The sequence below is a fragment of the Pelodiscus sinensis genome, chromosome 8 (genome assembly GCF_052426305.1).
Source record: "Pelodiscus sinensis isolate ZL-2025 chromosome 8, ASM5242630v1, whole genome shotgun sequence".
NCBI lineage: Eukaryota > Metazoa > Chordata > Testudines > Trionychidae > Pelodiscus > Pelodiscus sinensis.
The window spans coordinates 40,271,118-40,294,953 of NC_143059.1; the positions used below are offsets into that span (position 1 = coordinate 40,271,118).

General features: G+C 40.6%; 1 protein-coding gene across 2 annotated transcripts in view; it reads left to right on the forward strand.

Annotated features, from left to right (window-relative positions):
• The window catches only part of TBC1D12 (TBC1 domain family member 12), an 82,480-nt gene that overhangs the window by 25,927 nt on the left and 32,717 nt on the right, over nt 1-23,836 (forward strand). For both annotated transcript variants that reach the window (XM_075935142.2, XM_075935141.2), the window contains exon 3: nt 22,807-22,922. In XM_075935142.2, coding sequence (XP_075791257.1) covers nt 22,807-22,922 — 116 coding nt within the window. The remainder of the gene's footprint in view (nt 1-22,806; nt 22,923-23,836) is intronic.

Here is a 23,836-nt window from a genome sequence, read left to right on the forward strand (position 1 = left end):
AGCCACCCAGTGTCCTGGTCTTTGGCACATCAGAAGTGGGCAATCCTACAGTTAAAGGCTGTGCTCAAAGTCACAAAGCAAGTTCAGTGGCAATTAGGATTTCAGATCAAGAGTTTGATTCATAGTCATCTTGTCTAATTACTACATTTAGTGAAAATTATCAGGATGTCTCAAAGGTCCCACAGAAAATCTAGAAACCTGGTTACATAAAGTCACTGGTCCTGGAAGTAATTCTATAATTAATATTTTCAACTGAACTACTGAGATTTGAAAAATTACCCTATACACATGCACAAAGTACTGCAATGAAATAGTTTGAAGACCATTGATTTAATTTCTTATACTTCAGTACAGCAAATTGCACATTATCTTTTCCAAAAGATTACAGCTCTTTCAGCTATCTACACCCACACTCTTCTATACAGCTGCAAAAACTAACAAGGATCAAAGGTTGAAAGTTTTTGGCAGGCTATTCTCTCAGCTTGCAGCTGTTGGCAGTCTTAGTTATCATTGGATTTAAAACTACACAAGCAGGATGTGACTTTCTTTTTTCTGGACATCTCTCACTAGCTGTGCTTCCTCTCCTCCTGTTTAATAAAAGAAAAAGCAGCCTTTCTAGGATTAAAAGTGCCAAAATATATTTGGTTGGTGTACTGGAGTTTTTATTCTGAACTGAGACTACAAGTGTAATTGCCAACTTAAATACGGGATAATATGGATTCGCAGAAATCATTACTAGTAAACTACACTTGCCTTCTCACTTAAATCATTGTCCTACACTTTGAAATAAAATGTAATTATTTTAACATGAAATACATTTGAATTTGAAATGCATTTGCTGTGTATGATGCATGTATTGTATTTCAACTGGTACTGATTGAAGTGACAGATCTGTTTTTTAGGATGAAGTGTAACTTGTTTGCTTTCATTTTTTGAAAGTACCATATTTCTTAAAAATTATTTATTTTTGGTCAATGACATAGTCAAATGAAATATTGATTGAGGCATAAATTCAGTTTTAGCCTTTTATTTAATGAAAATGTATTGATCTTCAAAAACAATAGCTTTACAATAAACACAAATCTTAAAGGGATTCTTGCTTAGCCTACAAGACAGATGGTATCTTTTTTCCCCCCCCAATATTCTCCTGTCCTTCTGTCAATCGCAGATGTACATTTTCATATTCTAAAGTACCCTGCATTATCTCCCCTTTAGCTAGCTTTTTGGAAGCCATAGAGTTTAGAAGAGAAATCTGCTTTTTTTTTTTCTTTTAAATCTCAGATGCTTGAAAAAGCATTAAAAAAGTGCAGCCATTATTTGCATGCTTACATATACCTGAGCAAGGGTACTAGCATTTAAGCAAACAGTCTGACAAACATGAAATAGCACTTGTAGACTATTTTGTCATTGGTTTACCATTGATACCTGAAAACCGGATTGTCATCAGATCTCTGAAAATGGATATTGCATGTTAAGCTTTTGATTATAACTGCTAATGTGAGAGGGTATCACTTGGCAAAAGTTGACTTTGTTAAAGTGCCTACCTGAGCTCTAACGAAATCCTGAGTAAATTGAAGTCAATATCAAAATTACCATTGACTTAAGACTTGCTCCAGGGTTGGGGGTATGTGTGCCCACATTACATTAAAACTTACAAAATACACTGGATCAGTATCTATATACACGGAGCCTTTTCATCCATCAGTAACTCTTCCCTCTAAATCAATACATGGCTTCAGTTCAAGTTCTCGTGCCCGCCCCCCCGTGGTATGGAAAACCCAGAGGACAATAGTTTTGCAGTGTACACTAAAAATCAACTAATCCAGGCTCGTACAGATAGGGCAAATGGAGTGGGAGTAAGTGTTGCAGCCTACCTACCAGAAACACTCTTAATATTCCTGGAGGGCTGTTAGTTTAGGACCTCAGCATCTTATATAGCCCACTGGAGGAGAGGCAATGTTGAGCTAAGATAGGCAGGACTCATAGCTATTTAAAATGTCAATTTTCTTCTATATGAATTCCTAAACATCAGTTTCTAAATTGAAGCTAGGGCAAACCACAGATCCCTGTAAAAAGGGGACACACTAGGGATGTCAGTGTGTAGTCGACTACACAATTAACTGATAAGCCTGGGTTTATCGGTTAATCCTATTGACTACTCATGCTACCCCACTCCTTGCTGCCTCTGTATCAAAGGCAGCAAGAGGAGTAGGGGAGACAGGAGCTGATGTGTAGGGAGCTGGCTTTTTGTGTGTGCCATCTCCGTGGAACCACCTGCTTCCCCTTCTGCCTCTCATAGAGGCAGTGGACGGTGGGAGTTGGCACACATGGAGAGCTGACTTAAAAGCTGGCTTCTGCAGAGCCAGCTCCCCACCCCAAGCTAGCTCCCCAGGCAGGTAGTTGTGTGGGCAGAGGGGTTGCAGAGACAGGTTCCAGGCTTAGGGTTTCTGTTGTGGGGTTTGAAGTTGGTGATGAGTATTTGCCTCTGGGGGGCTGTCTGTAAGTGAGGACTAGCTTGCCTCCCCAAGTTCTGAGAGAGGTTGTAAGGTCCTTGATGTGTAAGAGGTTTTAGCTGGCAACTGTAGGTAATGGCTAGTGGCATTCTGTTCATTTCTTTTGTTGGGCCTATCCTGTAATAGGTGACTGCTGGGTATCTGCCTGGCTCTATCAATATGTCTCTTCACTTCTCCAGCTGGGTATTGTAGTTTTAAAATTGCTTGATAGAGATCCTGTAGGTGTTTCTCTGAGGGATTGGAGCAAATGTTTGTATCTTAGGGCTTGGCTGTAGACAGTGGATCATAAGATATGTTCTGGATCAGGGGTTCCCAAACTTTTTGACATGGGGACCAGTAAATCTATTAAGGAGCTTTTGGAGGATTGGTAACATTCATGTGCATATTCATTAAGCAAATGATGAATATGCAAATAAGTTTCTGGTCCTCCCAAAGCCATCCGTGCCAGCTTTAGCAAAACTTTTAATACGGTCACCCACAATATTCTTGCTAGAAAGTTAAGGGAATATGGATTGGATAAGTGGACTGTAAGATGGATAGAAAGCTGGCTAGACCGCGGTTTCTCAAACTTTTTACTTTAGTTGGAACCCTTTTTTTTTTTTTTTTTTTTTTTTTTTTTTAGTACTGGTTTTTTGCAGCTCAAATATAAATGTATATTTTAAAAAAATGAAAAATGAATACATTTTCACTGTATTTATTCACAATTATAGTACACAAATCTTAATTCCAATTTAACTAGTAGAATTTTAACAGTTGTAAAGTTTTTGTTTATAATTGAGTTGAATATAAGTCATTTGTGTGCACTTTATAGCTTTTAAATAACTAAAAAGAGAACTAATGGGAAGGGTGATGTTGTTTTGCATCATATAGCAACTTTATAAGGAGCAAAAGAAGAAAGTTTTTTATCCTCAAATCTGGTTCAACATTCAGTCTATTTCTATATTTATTTTTGGAGAAAACCAAAGATGAGAAACTAGTTTCACGTTTATATGTCGTGACGAAAAGCATTAAGAACTTGACTGCTTTCTCAGATAAATGTGAATATTCATTGCTACAGCTCAGCCAAAAATCAATCAAGGAGAGTTTATCAAAGTTCTCTTTTAAGGCAGAGTTACAGGAAAGTTCAACTAATGAATCCACTTCTGATGCACTCAGTTATAGTATTTCTTCATTTTTGGTGTCAACAGTAAACGGGTTCTTAATCCATATTTTACTGGCGTCAACTGGAGGAAAATATTCATTTAAACTTGGTTAGCCCCAAGAGGTGTTCTTGGATTGCTGCAGAAATTGCATCTGAGATATTCGTTTCAGCATATTTTTCTTGTAATTCAGCTAAAGTACAAAAAGACTTAATTTATGGCACAGCAAGTTGAGAAACTAAGTTTTTAATTGTTGCTTCAACTTTTTCCGTGAACTTTGAAAATATTAATTTTAGTGCCTTGTAAATTCAAACTTAAATAATTTAAAAGACAAAATATGTTACATAAGTAAGCCACCATTGTTAACCAATCAAATTCATGAAACCTGTCTTTGAATGTAAATATAACATCTTTTGCTGATGGAGGGTGTCGCTGCAAGAACAATAAAACTTCATCCTTCATTTCAAAGAGTCGTTTCAAAATGTTTCCTTGCGACAGCCATCGAACCTCATAGTGTAGTAAGAGATGCTCATGTTCGCTTCCTAATTCATTGCACAAAGCAGTAAAGATTCTGGAATTCAAAGGATGAGATTTTATGATTTATAAACTTCACACATTCTTGAAGAGTGGAACTCAAAAGTGATGGCATAGTTTTCACAGCTAGTGCCTCACTGTGAATACTACAGTGTACCCATACACAGTCAGGTGCTACAGCTCGAATCTGTGAGACTCTGCCATTGCTCAAGCCCCATCACTGCTCAGTCCAACACACTTTTTCCAGTCAATAGTGCTTTGAATAATAAAATAACTGATTAGCGTAAAAATTTCAGCAACCATTGGTCTTGTTGGAAGTGGTTTACAAAATAAGAGAACTTATTGAATGGAGCTTTCATAATCATATCTAAAAAAACACATCAAATTGTCAGTGTCAACTATATCAGTGCTTTCATCCACTTCTAATGCAAAAAAACTGGCTATTCAGTATTTGATGAATGAGCGTTTCTTCAATATTTTTCGTCATTTCTTCAATTCTATGTTTCACTGTATTGTTGGATAAAGACAGAGACCCTAACTGATTTCCCTTTTTTCCTCCATAAATACGGGATGTAATAATATGCAGTGCAGGAAGTATTCACCTTTCACCAACAGTATGTGGGTAACCTGTCTCGGCTATTGGTTTCGAAACTTCATATGAAGCCAACACAGTTTTCATTTGAAGAGCCCATAGTAAGTGCACTTTGCATGCCTTAGCTTTTCCTTTTAAAAAAAAAAAAAAAAAAAAAATCATTTTCCTTATTTATGAAAAAAATCTATGGGCTTACTTGCGTATTCTGGATGTTTGCATTCCAAATGGTGTTTCAGTTTTGATGGTTTCATGCACTCGTTGGATAGTTCTGAGACACAGATTAGGCATAATGGTAAGTGATTATCACTACCAACACTTATAAAACCAAATTTCAAATACTCATCAGAATAATTGCAGGTCCAAGGAGTTATCATCTTATTCTCACTTGTACTAGGCTGCACACTTGTACTAGGCTGCACATCATTCAAACATTTTTTTAGTTGTATTTCCAGACACATTCTTCAGCCATTTATTCATATTGAAGATGAAAATGAGAGGGTATGTTATTGAAAATAAATGAAGAAAACTTAAGCAGTTAACCTAAGAGGACGTGCACATTGTCCCACTGTGCAGAAACAAGCTGAGGCCGCTGTATTACGTGACAGGAAAACCAATGACACAGCTTGGCTGCTTGAAAATAACATGTGTCCGGGGAGACGAAGCCCTTTCCCTCTGCCCTTGCCAGGTGGCCCGTACTCCCCGGCACTGCCAAAGCACTGTGGTGCCCCTACAGAGAGCCTGCCCTCTGGAGGAACCACTGAATTCCCAAGTAGTCTGCCACTCACCCATGGAGACCACCACCATCGAGCAACCCCGGCTGCATCCTCCATCCCGCCCAGCCCAGGGCTTGGACGCGGCACCGCATGGGCAGTCCAGGAGCCCAGAACTCCCAGCCGAATCCTCCGCACAGCCCAGGGTTGGGGACACGGCGCGCACGGGCATGCTTGGAGCCCGGAACACCCCGGCAGCCCTGCTGAGGCCTGGTATCTTTGCCGGGCCGTGGCCCATAGTTTGGGACATGCTGTTCTGGATGAAAGCTGGAGGAGTGTAAGTGTGTATAGTGGTCACTAGGTTCCTGGTATAGAGTGGTATTTATGTGACCACCAGTTATTTGTACTGTAGTGTCTAGGCAGTGGATTTCCTATGTAAGGATGTAAAATTCGTGTTAAGAAGTTAACTGGTTAAATGTTATGTTTATCTGTACCATGGGTGGGGGCAGCACCAGATGGGCTGGGTACCAGTTAACTAGTAAGGTAAGCATGCTGATAAGACAATGCTTACCAGGTAACAAGTTAACCTTTACATTCCTACTCCTATGTGAGGTTGGTGGTGGGGTGAAAATTGTTGAAATCCTGGTAGAATTCAAGGGCCTCCTCCCTTTGGGTCCAGACAGTGAATGTCATCAGTGTAATGCAAGCAGAGGAGATACACTTGGTGATGCTAACTGAAGAAGCATTGTTCTAAATTAGCCATAAAGGTGTTGGCATACTGTGGGACCCAATGGGCTTTTTGGCAACAAAACTGGCAAGTGTAGACAAGACCTGAGTGTGTAAACCTTTCTAATGGAAAGGTTGAGTGTCTGCTCATTCCTTATCACCTTTTTAAGGTCAGTTTAGTTATCACAATGTAGCTTCTATGAAAGTAGATAACACAAAGTTAAAATTTTACCACATCTGGTACAGTTCCACTGGCTTCATGGATCCAGTTTTCTGCTTGGGGACTCAGTCTGAGCCATCACCGGGCCCTTTCTAAGAGCAGTGCAGGAGGAAATTGATTCTTCTCCTTTCTCTCTCCCCCCCCCCCCAAACTGATCCTTTTCTACTGTGGGCAACTTCCATGTACAGAAAAATCTTTAGATCCAAGAGTTTCAACCGTATGTGTTAGTGTGATTTATCTTGGTTCCAAAAGATAGCAGATCCAGCAAAGAAGGATTCTCCAAAACTTATGCATGGGGTTTTAATGGCTTTATTCTGCCAATTAAAGATTTCAACATGGATGGCCTTGGTCTTCAGTTTTGAGATTAAATCCTCTTCTATGATTTTTTTGTGACCTTTGACTGGGTGACCAGCAGTTCCAAGTACCATCATATCTACTAAGCTGCCTTAGAGTTCATTTTCTATCGGAGTCTAGAGAGGTGGTGATTTGCCACATACAGATGACTCATTTGCAATTATACATATTGGCTACATCTAGATTGCATCCCTTTTTCGGAAATCCCTTATTTTAAGAGGGATAAGGGATCTTTCAGAAAAGGCTTTATTTTCTGCAAGATCCGCATCTAGACTGGCACTTTTTCTGGCAAAGCTCCGTGCTGAAAAGTGGCAGCCATTTGTATGCTAATGAAGCAGGGGAGATTTAAATCCCCGCTTCATTAGCAATTGCGATACAAATGGATGCAAATTAGATGTGTCCCTTTTTTTGGAAATCTAGACGTAGCTATTGTGGGGAAAATTGTTTTAAAGAAAGAGTTCTGTTAAAAAGCGTGTAACAGTGAGTGTATATATACAGTAGTATATTGTGCAGTCTTTATACAAGCTTATTGGTAAATGAGTTACTACTCTATCAAGGGCGTAAAACCTTTTATGAAGAGCTTGAAAATGCTCAGGTTACTTATGTTAAGCTAATAAGAGGGGACATTATACAACTTTATTAAAAAGGTAAGTTAATACTTTGCTCTCCCTCGTCACATGGGGGGGGAGTGTAATTCAGTTAAATTAATAGGTGGGAAATTGAAAGTTCATGGAACGAAATATTTTCACATGTAATCTGTGGTACTTACTGCCACAGGAACTCACTGAAGTCAAGAATTTAAGATTTCAAAAGGGATTGGATACCCACATGGACACCTACATGTATAAAGAATATCCACTCAGTCTATAGCAACACATTTTGGAAGGAATATACAGGCAGTCCCCAGGTTACATGGATCCGACTTACATCGGATCCCTACTTACAAACGGGGTGAGGCAATCCGGCACTAGCTGCTTCCCCCCAGCAGACCAGGGAGACGCGGAGCTGCTTTTCTCAGCAGACACCTCATCTTGAGATTAAAGGACTGAGGGAAGTGAGGTGTGGGAGAATAAAACTGAGCTCTGGAGAAATGTTTGGCTAGAGTTTCCCCTACAATATGTACCAGTTCCGACTTACATACAAATTCAACTTAAGAACAAACCTACAGTCCCTATCTTGTACGTAACCCGGGGACTGCCTGTATATTAAACCTCATGCTTCAGGTCTGCTAGTCAAACTCAGGCTTTTAGATTATCTCTCATCTCCCAGTTATGTTTTTACTCTGAGTTATCAGGTACTGGACCAGGTAGATGGTGCTCTTGTAACTCTCTACTAAAACATCTTGTGAGGGAGCAGTAGAAACAGTAGTATTACAAAAATGAGTTTACAGTGTGTTAACAATCAATTTGATCATTGAGCACTTATTCCAAAGAAGGTTTGGGAGGTGTGTGTGTGTGTTTTGTTTTTGTTTTTAACATTCAAAGACTTGAAGAGTTAAGTTTTTGGATTTAGCAATTTTATGAAGATGATGGTGGTGTTTAGCATAAAAATTATTCTTATCTTAGCTTTTTGGAGATTTGTGGCTGGTTATTTTTGGGCGGGGGGGTGGGGGGCTTAGTATCTAGGTTTATTTTGGTAGATTTGTAGCTGACATTGAGTAACTTGCATTTAAGTAATGACTAAGTTTCATTCCTGCCCATAATTGCCAGAAAATTGGAATTTGAACTAATTATTAGACTCCGTCTGTCATTCAGGTGATATGCTTGTTCTTTCTGAAGGATACTTTTCTTGACATGATGGATTGTTACTGATGCTAATTCCAAAGAGGTAAATCTTGCTCTGATATATGGGGAGTCTGATGCTAACTTAATAAGTAACTCTAGCTAAAAATTGAGCTAGTAGAGAAACTCTGTAGAGTAGCACTAGTTACTCAAGAGCTAAGCTCCTAGGGAATCCTGGATTTTAGAGTCTGGCAACATCCATGGTCCAGCACGACCACAGATGTTGCAGAATGAGAGTCCCAGTGTGCTGCAGGGGGATGGGGCCCCAGAAGCCAGCATGTGGCTCAGTTAGATTGGGGGGAGCCACATGGGCTCGGTGGCGGGGGGGGAAGCGGAGGGAGGGCTGGGAGCCGGCACGTGGCACACTTGGGCAATGAGGGGTGGGGACCAGAAAGCTTGGCAGGGGGACAGCTGGGATCCTGAAATGGCCTCTCCTGATCCGGGACAAGTAAGGTCCTGAGGGTGCAGGCCAAGGGAGGTCCAACCTGTACTTAGTCATCATTTTAAATGTGTGTCGTCTTTGAGAGCCTATAGTTTAGCAGATGTATATAATTCCCAGCTTCCATTAACAATCTGCTCCCTTGGCCACAGACTTTATCCTGTTAAGTGCTTGAGGTTTTGGTTCCAGAAAAGAAATATAAAAACTGGGCTGGAGTAAAGGGGAAGAAAGACCTGTCTCAGAATGAGAGCACTATGACTCCCATTGCAACACACACACAATGTGAAGCTTTAATAAGGAAGACCTCATACATGCCACACTGTGGTATATTTGGGAATGGTAAGGCAGACCCACAGTAGGACAGATAGCATGCCTGCCTTAAAGTAAAAAGTACTTTAGAAATAGAAAATGTTGTGCAAAAATGAGTTTTTTAGCATGTGTATTGCAATATCTGAATGACTTTAAACTTTTTTTTTTACTAAGGCTTTACTTCTGTTTTTCTCATTAGGATGACAGTTCTGGCAGTGTTACATCAGTATCTACTCTCAATCTGTTAAACACAGGGGTATGGAATTTAATATAACTTCTAGTCACATTCTATGCCATGCATGGGATTGTTTAGCAATCATTGAAGTAGAATGAACATCACATTTTCATGGTAGCATGAGTAGTTATGGCACTAAATCATCCAATCATTAAATATCATTAGCAACAAGTAAATTTCACACTCATTGACCTCACTAGTATAATTTAAGAATTGATATGATTACCATTGCTTTTTTTCTAATGTACCACTAATTTGATTTAAATAGCCTAAGATACATAGTAGGTGATATTTAAATGAAGAGTTTAAACACCACTGGTTTTTGCTCTCTTTTTCACTTCACCTACCAGGAAACAAGGTGAAAAATAGTTATGGTCTTGCTATAAAAGTCTCTGGCTGCCATTTCTTATTGTGTGCTTACTGCAAGCATCTTTGATCCAGCTGCTCCTGATGCAGTGGTTGCCTGTCACACTCAATGGTATCTGAACTCCTAAGCAGTTTTGCCAGGATTTAATCCTTGATTTTTTTTTTCAAGCCCTCAAGTCATGCAAGGACAAAGTATTCCTAGGGGAATCTTCCTTCCCACCCTGGCTTCTCTCCAACCAATTTTATGGAAATGAGTGTCCTAGGTTCTGTTCTGGTCCTTGCATGCATTTGCTCTCCCCCCCCCCCCCTTTCAGTGGGGTATCTCCAAACTAGTCTCCTCTTTTGAAATCAGTTTTGGGTGAGGAGGTCTAAAGTACATCAGGACCTAGACTGCACCTCACATGTAGCGAGAGTCCGTTCTGTACTTTTGGCATGTTGGGGGCGAAGGTTCTAAGGGCTCAGCTTGAGACTTTTTTTCCCCAAGAGACCTTCCTAGTAACTAAAGCACGAGAACTCCTAAGTTTCACTTTCAACATAGCTTCCTTTGAATCCGAGCTTGTGGACAAGAGGCCTTGTGATCCTGTCCTATGGCAGGTCAATATGCAATCTCTCCCAACACCCAGACGTAATATTCTCCATCCCTAGAATGAATAACAGGCAAGTAAGTTAACTCTGTCAAAATCCACTGTTTCATTGACTTAATGGTTTCTCCACTGGATTCCACTGAGAGGAAGGTATGGCACTTACCTTTTGAATATCACAGGCTTGGGCCTTCCTATCTTTTGCTCTACAGCTAAATTGATATGCCACCACAAGGCAGTGCATTATAGATTTATGCACTGCCCTGTTTTATGCTTCTGGGCTGTTACTATCTTTTTGGGGTGGACTGATTGGATGCTACTTTAGGTACCTATATAAGGGAGTTGGAGATGCATTACTTTTGTCCTCCAGGTTTCCCATCTGCCACTTGTTTTTTATGTCAGATTATTTCATATTTTAGTGAGTTTCCAGAACTCCTCTGCAAGAAAGCCATCATGTAATCTTTCCCAGAAGAGCTATTTCAGTATTTTCTACACTCCTCTTCTGGTTGACAAATGCCCCATAGGGAGTTTCACCCCTTCCAAAATCTTTGTCTCTGATGATCCCACAAACAAACTTTGTATAGAGATTCCCAGGTCTACTATTCAAACTGTTCAGTGGACTTAAGGGAATTTCTCCATGTTTTCATATCTGTTGGCCTGCTTGGTTTATACTCACTTTTCTCTTGGATTTTCCTTTTTCGGTATGGTACCTGCTCTTTGGAGCATATTTAGTTCTTAATGACTTCATCTTTGTCACTTCTTGTTACAAGCTTGTGCTGAGACAGTGATACACTTGTATCACAATAAGACCTCTTCACCAGCACCAAACTGGCTTCTCTAAGACAGGTTTCTGGTTTACAAAGTCCACAGTAGGTCCTAATGAACCAAGGGAAGTCGCTCAACTGTCTTCCTCCCAGAAATTACATCACTTAGGAATGGATTACCAAAGCTTTCTTGTCTCATAACACACTTCTCATGCTTTTATGCTCACAGGCTTAAGTTGTTTCCGCATAATTCACCCAGTCAGCATGACTTTGCCAATCTTGGGACATTTTGTGGCCTGTATGAACTTGCTCCTATGGGCAAAGGTACATTTCTCCCAAGGCAATTTTGCACCACTGCGCATGCACAGAATGCCCCCTCCCCCATTTCTGCTTCCTTCAGAAAAAGTGGTTTCTGTGCAGAAGCAAAGAGAAGCTGTATCAGAGCTCCCTTACCTCTCCCCGAGCTGCCCAAACAGATGTGCCTGCGCTGCCTGGTCGTCAGAGGGAGTGAAGGGTTCTATTGCCACCCTTACCATGAAGGGTGTTACTCCTGGGAGGGCGAGGAGAGAGATGGGGGGCGGGGTGGGAGAGGGGCTGGGTTAGATCAATCCCTAAAACCTCCTCCGACAGCAGGAAGCTCTGCCTTTTAGAGAGTGAGGTGGAGGGAGGGTCCTAGAATGTGACTTGGTAGGGCAGGAGATTCTGTGTTTGTGCGGGGGGAGGGGGAGAGAGAAAAGGTTGGATGCATGGGAGGTGGATGAACAGGGGGAGCAGTTTCCAGTACAGTGACCCCCTCCTGACACTTGCTGGTCCCATCACTGTAGGAAAATGTTCCTAAGCAGCTCAGGTTTTTTTTTTTTTTTTAATAAAAACTAGTTCTTGTCTTAGTCAGTACAAGAACCGCTGCATCTTTGAAACTGCTGTGAAGTGTGGCATTACCTTTCCAGGCTGCAGTCACTGGGTTGCCAGGTGTCTGGTATTGACCTGGACAATTTGGTATTTTTGCCTCCTGTCCAATTAAAAAAAAAAAGTTCAGAATTCTGACTGTATCCCTGAAGATAATTGCCCTGATTTTTCCACCACTAAATATAATTAAAAGTTCTTATGTTCAGTTCTTGCCATTGTTGGTGCACAGGGGGAAACATGTTTGTAATGTCTTAGTAATTTCCTGCTGCCGCTTCCATCTGCTCTCTGATGTTGACTAACCTACCATCTCTGCTAAGAGATCTTCTTAAGGCTTCTTTTGGGCACCTTCATTTCCTGACGTCAGTTGATAATCCCTTGATAGCTTCATGTGGGAATCTCTTATTTTGGGCAATATACTCCAGATGCCAATAATGTCCTATGCTTGCTTCAGATTCTGATGGAAACAAGCTGATGATTGGTAACTGGTTGAATCTCCCCTTTTGGTACTGAAGTTTTTTCAAACAATGGCCAGAATCTTTCATAGGCAATTATTTTCAAAGGTTTTCTTTTTCCCTTAATGATTTGGTAGGTCTTCTAGCTCTCACAGTAACACTTCTAAATTGAAAATTCTCACTTTTATTCTGATGCTCTATGTCTTTGGCTTCCATATTCTGATTAGTAAATATTTGGATGCCTTTCCTTGTCTTGATGTTACTTCCTCTAGAATCTCCAGTTGGCCAATATGGTACTGTCCAGGTAGGGGAATGGCTCTTTAATTTTTTTTTTTGGCCTTTTAATGTGATGTTACTGCTTGATGTTTGGGTTTCATGGATATTTGTTTTAACATAACTAATTTTGAGCCCTGCTTGGTGTGTACTCTTTTTGGCCTGGTTCTGTCCAAGTAACTTTTTGGGGGTGTCCTTCAGTAGCAGGATATTGTCTGCAAAGTCTAAGCCTTATAGGCATTTTCCACCTGTCCATCACGTACAGGTTAATCTGCTCTGGTTTTGGCACCCCTGGACCTCAGCAGACCCAAACCAGGGAGTTCGCTGGACCATGGGATGTCAATGTTCCACTCCTGGGCACCAGACCTGCTTCCAGCCTCTGGGGCTCCCTGGCCACTACTGCTAGCCCCACTCCTCAGGGCTAGGGCTCTTGGCTGGCTCCCGCTCTCAGCCGCTGGTGCTCTCTGGTCCTGCAAGTCTGTTCCGGACTTGCGAGGTTCCACTTGTACCAGTCTGTGTGTCATTAATGCACTTCATTGTCCAGTCTGTCACTGCTGAACAACAGTGAAGATAAAATGCAGCCCTGTTTTGTACCAGTGTCTGCACTGAACCATTATATTGGCTGATGGTTCCCTTTCTATAACAGAAACTGAGTTCCAATAACGTGCCTTTTTATAAAGACTGTAATATTCTGCAGGAAAAAAAATCTTCCTTTTGTTAAGAACTATCAGTTTGCTGTTTTATCAGTTCATGCTATGACACTCAATTCCTCTGACCTAGGATGGAAAAAAATTGTGCTCCAAGAGTCAGTCACAGATATTGTGCAATATACATCCACTAAATGACGGGGCTGACCTAGCTTTTTCCTCTTAATGATCTTTTTAAGTGAATATGCTGTCAAGTTATCTAGATTGACAGAGTGCCAACAGCCAAATTCAGTGGAGACTGCTAAGGAACAAGGTACAGACCCCAAACTGGCTGTGTTCTATAATTAGGTTTCACTGACTGTCCCCCAAATGTCAATTCCTCAACCTGTGATAGCCTTAACATGCAGTCATAATAGACCTTAGTGTCCAAGGGGATGGTCTTGCCATGCAGGCAATCCTGCCTTTATTGTGATTTTTTTTTTAAAATGTGAGGAACCATCTATCACACATTCAGGTGAGGGATGCTAGGTATCATTCATTTTAGCAATCGTGCAGCTGCTAGTGGTTACACAGTTACTAAAATACGTGGCCTGTCACCTTGCGCTGCTTCCTCAGTCTGTGGGGGGCCCACGCTCCCTGCAGACATAGGCTGCCTGCCCCTGAGTTGCTCTGATACAAAGGCAGCAACTCAGGGGCAGGCAGCTCATGGGGAGCTGGCTTCTTTCCCCCTCCCCCAGCACTGCTTGCCTTCTCCCTGTTGCCTCTGTGGGAGACAGCAGGAGAGGGGCAGGCAGCTTCACAGGCACTGCCATGTGCAGGAAGCTAGCTCTGTGCACGCACTAACTCCTCTCCCCAACTGCCTTGTTGCATCTGTATCAGAGGCAACGAGGTGTGTGAGTGTAGTAATTTGGATTAACCCATAAGGCCAGGTTAATGGTTTAAACATCTGTGCCAAAATCCCTAATTCAGGTTACTCTGTTCAAAAGGACTAGTCACTTACTCCAGGTCAGTATACCTTTTATCTCTCACCAAAGACAGCATGTGTAGCAAATACTTACTTAGTTTATTATGGGATTGATTAACTAGGAGGAAGAAATGAGATATTTGAGATAAAAGCACAAAAGATAGCAACACATTTGTATGTTTAGGTTTCAATAGATAGTGGAAGCTACTGTAATGTGCAAGCTCTGTATGAGCACTTTGTTGATCCCTTACTTATAGTTGGAAATACTGCCTTCTCCAAATTCCAAGTCTCATAGTGATATAGTTCCTTCTGGTCAGACATTTTTATTCCCTTCTGCTAGAATTCAAACTGATGAAACAAATGTCCATGCCTGTCTCCTCTTTGGGTAGGGGAATGACAATCAACTAAGTCTTTGGTCCTTTATTTCACAGTAGCCTATTTGGCTGAGTGGGTTGACTTGTATTGAAAATGAGGACTTGGTCTACACATTCTAGTTTAAAGTGCTGCTATGGCAGCACTTTCACACAGGCCTGTGGTCACAGCCAGGGGGAGAGCTCTCTTCCAGCACTAGGTAAACAGCCTCCAGGAGGAAGGTAGCTAACAGCACTGGGAGCCTGTTAATAGTGGCACTTTACAGCACTTGCTGTGCTTGGGAGCGTGGTTTTTCACATCCCTGAGTGAGAAAGTTACCACAGAGTAACTTGCCAATGTAGACAAGCCCCCTACCACTTTAATGCTTCTTTCTTGTTTGAGTTACATAGTTAGAGGCTTACTATGCAGACACTGAATATAACTCTAATACCATAGGCTACAGATATTATAAGTGAGATCAATACATGTGGCATCCCTATAAACATTTCATCAATCTAAATGTCTAAATTTTAACAAAACAGGTGAGCCAGGCTAATTTCCATATATGTATTTGTCAGTTTTCGGTGAGGCTTAGGGAACTTGGCACGAGCTGGTCACATGTGTAGTATTAATGCTATAAAATGTTCTAGTGTACAGGCAGTCCCGGGTTACATACAAGATAGGGACTGTAGGTTTGTTCTTAAGTTGAATTTGTATGTAAGTCGGAATTGGTACGTATTGTAGGGGAAACTCTAGCCAAACATTTCTCCAGAGCTCAGTTTTATTCTCCCACACCTCACTTCCCTCAGTCCTTTATTCTCAAGCTGAGGTGCCTGCTGAGAAAAGCCGCTCCGCGTTTCCCTGGTCTGCTGGGGGTGCGGGGACGGGGCGCTAGCTTCGCGTCTCCCTGGTCTGCTGGGGGGAAGCAGCTAGTGCGGGGTTGCCTCACCCCGTTTGTAAGTAGGGATCTGATGTAAGTCGGATCCATGTAACCCGGGGATTGCTTGTACTCCATTTTTGTGACATTTTTATTGAGGTTTTTTTTTTTTTTTTTTGCTTGTTCATGAGGCTTTAGGATAGTAAGGTTGAGATGGTGGACTACATGGTGGTCTCAGGATTCCTGCTTTCCCTGGATTGTCCTGCTCCAAAGAATTTCTTTTTAGAACTGCTATAATTGATACCTTGCTTTCATATATGAAATGTGCTTTCTTCCCTCTTTAATTGTTAAATTTGAGTGCAGAAGTAAAAAAAAAATCTCAAGAAAATACAGTATATAGGAGTATTGGTTACCAATTTAAACTAAGGTGGTACAGTTTAGCCGGCTAATGAAATTGTGTAAAAGTATCATAATTTAAAGAACACATGCACTAATACTAATGTGCTCAAAACAGAAACCATTATCAGAGAAACATATTCAAATGAGATTTTTTTCGTATCCATCTTTTATCTGGCTTGAAAATCATTTAAAATGTGTATTTTTTTCAACAAGAATGTAATTCAAATCTATGCAATTATACAATTAAGTTTTAAACTGAATAATTGAGATTTTAAATGTCTTAATCTATCATGAAACAAAAGACAGGACTAGGCAGCACTTTAAAGACTAACAAGATGGTTTATTAGGTGATGAGCTTTCGTGGGCCAGACCCACTTCCTCAAATCAAATTGTGGAAGAAAATTGGCATGACCATATATACCAAAGGGATACACAAAAAAAGTGAACACACATAAAATAGACAAATCAGATTTTAGAACAGAGGAGAGACAAGGAGGGAGGCTAATGTCTATGAGCTAATGATATTAGAGGTGATTATTGGGGAACCTATCTTTGTAATGGGTAAGATGATTAGCATCTTTAAGGCCCATTCATAAAGTGTTAAATTTCAGCATGAATGACAGTTCAGAGGCTTCTCTTTGAAGTCTTGTGTTTAAAATCTCTTTGAAGCAGGATGCAGGTAATCAGGTTGTTGAGACAATGCCCATTCTGGTTGAAATGGCAAGAAACTGTTTTTTCTTTGTGAAACTTTGTTTTGTGTGCATTGATTGGGCATTGTCCATCAATCACTCTGGAAGAGTTAGAATGAGGTTATCAAGTTCAGGATATATCGTATGCTCATGAGAGTAAAGACTGAGTAGTGTTCCACCAATCAGGACATCTGTTGGTTTTTATCAGTGACCACCTGTCCATTTAGATATTCAATGGAGCAACTTTGGTAACGTTTGGTCCAAGTGCTTTCTTCAGTCCATCATACATAGTTTTCAGGTCGCCCATATCAAATGCTTTTTGAATTCCAAAACATAGATCGGCCCAATACTTGTTTACACACTTCCTGGATTCTCTCTGAAGAACAGATCTTGTTTGGCAGAGCTGATCTCTTGAACTTTGCGATGGATTCTTTGTTATTCAGAAAAACCTTGGGTTTTTTTTCCTCAAGAAGAGACCTGAGAGTGTCAACGTTTTCATCAATCCAGTCTTTGAAACACAGAAATTTTCCAACAAGGGCAGATGTGGCACATTCATATATTGCAACACTCAGCATGGACAATGTCTTGTTGTCAGACTGCTGGACAGGTTTGTGTTCCATTTTACGAGTGAATCTTCCACAAAGACCGAGCATTTCAGTGCATCTCTAGTACTGACGGTGTTAACCTTTGGTTTTCTGCAATCCTTTGATGTATGGAGTTTCTTTGGAGGAATTTTCACTCTGATAATCAGTGAGTGATCAGTGTCACAATCTGCACTGTGATACGCACATGTCAATTTAATGGAGTTGAGATGTCTTCTGCGGACCAGTACAAGGTTGAGTTGATGCCAGTGACCGAATCTGAGGTGGTACCATGAGACCTTGTGGCAGTCTAAGTTGAAAGAAGTATTAGTGATGGAGAGATTATTCTGAGAACTGAATATAAGAAGCCTTTGACCATTTTCATTCATTTTCCCAATGCCATGATGACCTGGCCCAGGACAGGTGATCGCATCCCACTCTTGCATTAAAATCACCAGGGATGTACAGTTCACCAGATGAACAGGAATCGACAACTTTCTGAAGATTATCATAGAAGCGGTCCTTGTCTTCAGTGCACAACATTACTGTGCGTGCAGAAGTACTTATGATGTTAACATATCCTGATTTGGTGCTGAGCTTTAGAGATATAACACGTTCTGATTCAGCTATGGGTATATTGATAAAGTTCATCAGATTGTTTCAAATAGCAAAGCCAACTCTGTAAAGATGGCGTTTCTCTGAACTCAAACGCTTCCAGAAGAAGGTGTAGTTGGTTTCTTTTACTAATGCAGCATCTGCCAGTCTGCTACTCTCCAGGATACCAATGTCAACATTCAGTTTATGTAACTGTTGGTCTGTGACTGCTGTTTTATGTATTGAATCCGTGTTTGTAAGATCATGATCAGGTTCAAGTCCAGGACACACTGTCTGCACATTCCAGCTACCAAGCTGGAGGCAAGTTGGTTTATTGTATCGACTATAGTAGCCATGTATAGCTGTGCGTGGGTAGGTGTCTCCTGTTGCACGCTGCATTGCCTAGGCTAGTGTTTGAGGAAAGTGCATTGCCCAAGTGGCACTATACCCCTCTTGTTCGCCCCAGTTAGATCCAAAGGAAAGACAAGAGCCAGTATGTTAAGTGACTGCAGGAGATTCAGGAAAAGCAGATTGGATGAAACCTCACTGTTAACTGCCTTAGGGTCTCCACTCTGGATTATCTGTCTGGGATTACTCCCATAGCCTTTGGATCTCCAGAAACTACCCACAAGACAGTGGGGAATTTTCTGTCAAGTTTCTCTTCCCTGGGGTGACTTAAGGAGTCACTATCCCTTGGATGCCGGTGACCAATCATGGTTCATATGCCAGTCGGATTATCCTAAGTAATCCAGAGATCCAAGTATCCCAGACCCTCAAGCAGCAGAGTGAGGGGGTAGGGCACCCTTATTTGATGGCGGGCTGTACTCGCCATGTCACAACATTGTCATTGGGCACTTGTGACTTTTAGTCAGAGCATCAGATACCATGCAATGTCCCATCACACCCTGGTAATGTTGCCGCTGCTGGTCCGCGGCTGCATATTCGCATGACAAAGCGCACTTATTTTGCAGCAAACCTCTGAAAAGAGGCCCCCTCCTATCCGTCACCTGGAGACATGCTGGGTAGCATGCAGCTCTGCCAACTGGAATCACAAACTAATGCTTTATAAAAGCACATTTCACTTAATATTAGGTAGTAGTTTTCTCAATGCAGAGCTGTGAATTTATGAAAGATTGCATGTGATGTATAGATTTAAGAATACTGGGAATCTGATACTTGTAGTACTAAGTATCATTTGGGGAAAAAAGGTCACTAATATTCCCATTTCCTGGAATGCTATAAACTAGTAGATTTCATGCATGGTTAATCCATTTTCTTGGATCTCATGGTAAGTATCTTTTTTCATTAACATGAAGGTTCTTATCCAGGAAACTTCTTCCACAAGAAGGTCCTGGTACAGTAAACTACTATGTTAAAACTTTTCTCAGGCTGAAATCTGCTCCAACTACAATATAGCATCTTAGTCTGCAAACTATTCTGGTCTGAGTTTTAAATCTATTAATGCTTTGTGGTATCCCACTGATTGTGTACAATTACATTTGCCTGCCAGCACCTATTCTTAGAAGTGTGCTTTTTTTTTTCCACCCATAAGATAGCCAACCATTACTATTGCAGCTGTCCATGAAAAATCCTTCTGAAGAATCTTCTTTCTAACATTTCTCTGGATGGTTTAATAGGCTTGTTCCTTGTTGTACAGTAATAAGTGGTAATGGATGAATTATGTGAGAACACTTGAGATGAATTCCACCCCTCCTGACTTTTGGTTAGTGCACTTCTTAATTAGCTTTGTTCAGATTATTGTTGCACACTTCTGGTGGGGGTGGGGGTGGGAGTGTGTGCACGCAATGAATCAGTGTAGACCCCAAAATGTATATCCTCTTCAGGCCTCAACTCTTCTCAGGTCTGAACTGTCAGTGGAGCTGATGTACGACTTGACCCTAACCATAAAGATATGCAAGCAGTTTTGATGCTCCTTTCCTTTTTCAACCATGTCTAGCATTGTGGTCAGATGGGGTCTTACCACTGTCCTTTCACTAAGGCCTCTTCAACTAGGACACAAAATGGTACCACTTTATGCTCCTCAGGCAAACTAGCTTCCTTGACCAAGGATGTGTTTTATCCTACCCCAAAAGCTCTCTGCTTACATTCTGAAGTAAAGGTGATGGCTTCTTTGGTAACTGAATGTAAACACAGCCTGGTGTGCCCCACAACAAAAATATGACCTAAAATTAAAGTTGACTCTGTTAGGAGGTACACACATTCAAGAAAATCATGTGTTTGGGACTTGATAACTATTGTTAGTATTCTCATTGTCTTGCAATATTTTTTTACTTTAGTTGGCCACATTAGGAGTAGGGAAAGAAGTATCTTTTTCAATCATATCTTTCCTGTATCTTAGGGATATGGAATCATTATCTTGGTAAAACTGGGGACACAGAGTCCTTTGGAACCAAAACATTTAATATAGTTTAATTGAGATCTGTCTTTTTTTTTTTTTTTTAAATCACACAAATCAAAGCTAAGAATTTAATTGTTGTCTGAGATGAAGGACCATTTCATCTATTTTCTTTTTGTTAAGTACGCTATTTTTATCATGCAGCTCAGATCAACTATGGATTCCCTTTGAGCGAACCTATGAAAAAATGGCTCTCCCTGGATGCCTATGTTTAATTTTAAAAGCTTCCTGGAACTGCTTTATTAGCATCAGGGGAGATGAAGACAAAAGCGTAGTAGTGCTAGAAAAGAGGAGGACAACCTCATCAATATCTGAGGAACTATGGAATCTGGCACCCATCTTTAGTGGGTTCAAGAGGATGCTCTGGTTGACCTCTCAAGAGGACAGAGAAGCTGTATAGATTTCCTAGAAAATTAAACCAAGTTTATGGGATGGGTCAGGTTCCAATGTCCCCAGCATAGCCAGTAAGATGCTTCCAGTGGAATTGTGGTGGTCCTCATAACTTGGGGTAACAGACTACAAGATCGATGTTGAAGTAGACATTATGTTGAGGTAGAAGTTGGCTCCCAAACTGCTATAAGTCCCTTGTCTGGAAAGAGATGCCTCAGAACAAAATACCAGTTCATCGGGTGGCGTGGGTTTCCTGACAGAGGGGGAAAAAACTGAGGATAGATCCAATGATAGTACTAGCAGCCTTACTAGAGGAAAAAATACACAACTAGAGTGTGGAATGGGACTTCTCCAATCAGTTGCAATATCCTGGTGGAGTCAGGCCGCCTTTGTGAGGGAAGGACCTGATAGAGGAAAGTGAGGATTTGTAAAAGCAAAAATGTCCTTGGTGGATTATGTTTGGGGAGAGCAGAGTCTAAAGGGATCCTATCTGCTTGAGCTGATGGAGCCACAAGACTTCAGTTTAGGCAGAGGTGTATCTGACTACTGCTAAGTAGACTTTGGAAGAGGATTTATTCTCATGTTTGAAAACTCTCCTTGCCTTCCCAAAAAAGACCCCAATGAGGGTTCTGTAGGGGTAGACTGACTCACTCCTGAGCTAGACCTAATAGGAGGAGGAGTACTCCTTGTTAAATCAGCTTGATTTCAGGACCATTCTACACCCTGGGAATTGAAATTCCATGGGCAATCATTGAAGCCTAAGCCAGTGGCTCAATAACTCTATCACCAGCAACCTTATGAGTCACTCCATGAAAGGCAAAATCTCTTTTTCCTGCTCTTTCATGGTATCATCTTTCCAGCCCCAAACTCTGTCCTTTTGAGTGGAGTACGAAAGGTACAAACCATTAATGGAATCACCTGCCCATTTCACAATATGTAAAATGTCTCTTTCCCTTCTGAAGTGGGTGTTGTGCAGAAATATGTTCAAGAATAAGTTTAGTTTTTAAACTTATTCATGAGAGTTTGGATAAGATTCTTGGCTCAGTTCAAACAGGCCTATTTTAGAAGCTGGTTCCAATGTACTTAATCTTCTACTTGCCTTTAAAAACAAACATTCACCTCTATAGGTTCTGTTTTTGAACTTTGTCATGTGAAAGAAACTAAAAGAGGAGAAGCTAGCATTTTAATTTTTTGCATAAAGAATGTTTAAAATAATGTCACATGGTTTGGGCTTGAATGTTTTCAAATAGAAAAATCTCAAATAGAAAAATCTCAAATTGGAGTCTGTGTGTCAGAGACAATCACTGGGTAACTTTGAAGTCAATTAAAGATGTGTGTTTGAGGTTGCATTGAGGTATCCGATGTTGTTTCCCTTCCCTCCCCCCTACCAGGTCCTTAAATATAAATAGCTAATTAGGAAGTCACTTCATTCTTATAAGTTAAAGCACATGCATAAATAAATGATGAAATTAAGACCTTTGTTTATAATATTATGTATTGTATGGTTAAACTTGAGCAAGAACTCATCCTTCTCATTGGTATTCAAAAGGATGTTGGGGGAAGGTGCAAATAAGAGGAGCATCATACAGATAGCTGCTGCAAAAGGAATAGGGAAATTTTGAAAAATAAAAACGAGCAAAGGACCTAGAAGACTTGTGTTAATGAGTACATTTGTAATTCTTCATATGATTGCTCTAACAAGATTTTGGTACTGCAATTAAGGTAGTGTACATAAACTTGTTTTTATAGTTTGTCAGTTGCGCACAAATACAGATTTATATTTATAACAATCATTGGTCCATTGTAACCAGATATATTGATTTGTGATGTGTAACATTCTCATACATTTTCACTCCACAATGGTTGTGAAACATCATCATCTGGTTGGTGTAAATCATTTAAATCTGGAATGTTTTAGTTCCTCATTGATTCATTTTGTAAACATATCCACTAGTCATAAGGAAATTTAAATTTTTAATGTATTCTTTTAATAACATTATTTAGGAATATGAAGCACGAACAGGAAGAACATGTAAACCTCCACCCCAGGCCACAAGGCGTAAAAATTTTGAATTCGAACCGCTTTCAACTACTGCTCTTATTTTGGAGGATCGACCATCGTAAGTATAGTAGTGAATTCTATCATGAAGTAGTTAATGATATGATATACATACATGCAGGCTTGCCTACTGACATAGCATAGGTTAAAAAAAGTGGATGTCCTGTTTATAATTTTATTGAATTACTATATTGGTCAAACTGGAACATTTTCCTTATAAAATACTCAAAGACCTTAACTAAATAATATGGTGAAATACTGACCTCATTAAATTCAATGAGAGTGTAACTCATTGACTTCAATAGAGCTAGAATTTTACCCTATATATTCCACCTTTAGTGCTAGCAGGTAGTTTATTATGACATTGAAAAGTCTGACAAGTTCTGAGAATCAATAAGAGAGTGAATTAAGGATTTCCCTCCCCTCCTAAAACCCCATTTCTCCACTGATTGCTAAAGTTATTTAATTTTCTAGACCACCAAAAGGGCATCACTAGGGATGTTAAATTTTGATTAATCCACTAATTGAGTAGTTGATTACTCGATTAGTTGATAAGGGGGGGTACTCGCTATCTCGCTGCGCTTCTGCTTTAGAAATGTACAAGAGCTGCCTGCTGCTCTTGTACATTTCAGAGGAAGAGGCACAGTAGTCAGGACCCTGCATGAGCAGGTACTGCTTCGGTTTGAAGCTTTGAAGTCGGCTCCCCCCCAGCACTGGCTCCTGCTCGCCTCCCTCCCCCCTTGATACCTTTGATACAGAGGCAGCAAGGTGGCGGGTGGGAGAAGCAACTAGTTGAGTAGTGACTCAACTACTCAATAAGACTAGGCTTATCGGATAGTCAAGTCACTATCAGGTAGTCAACTAGTCGCTTCCTTCCCTAACGTTAGCATCAATAGTTGTCTGTTGAGCATAGTCTGAGACGAATTACCATGTGAGCCTAATTTTGGGTATAAAAATGTAACGGTGGTGCATGGT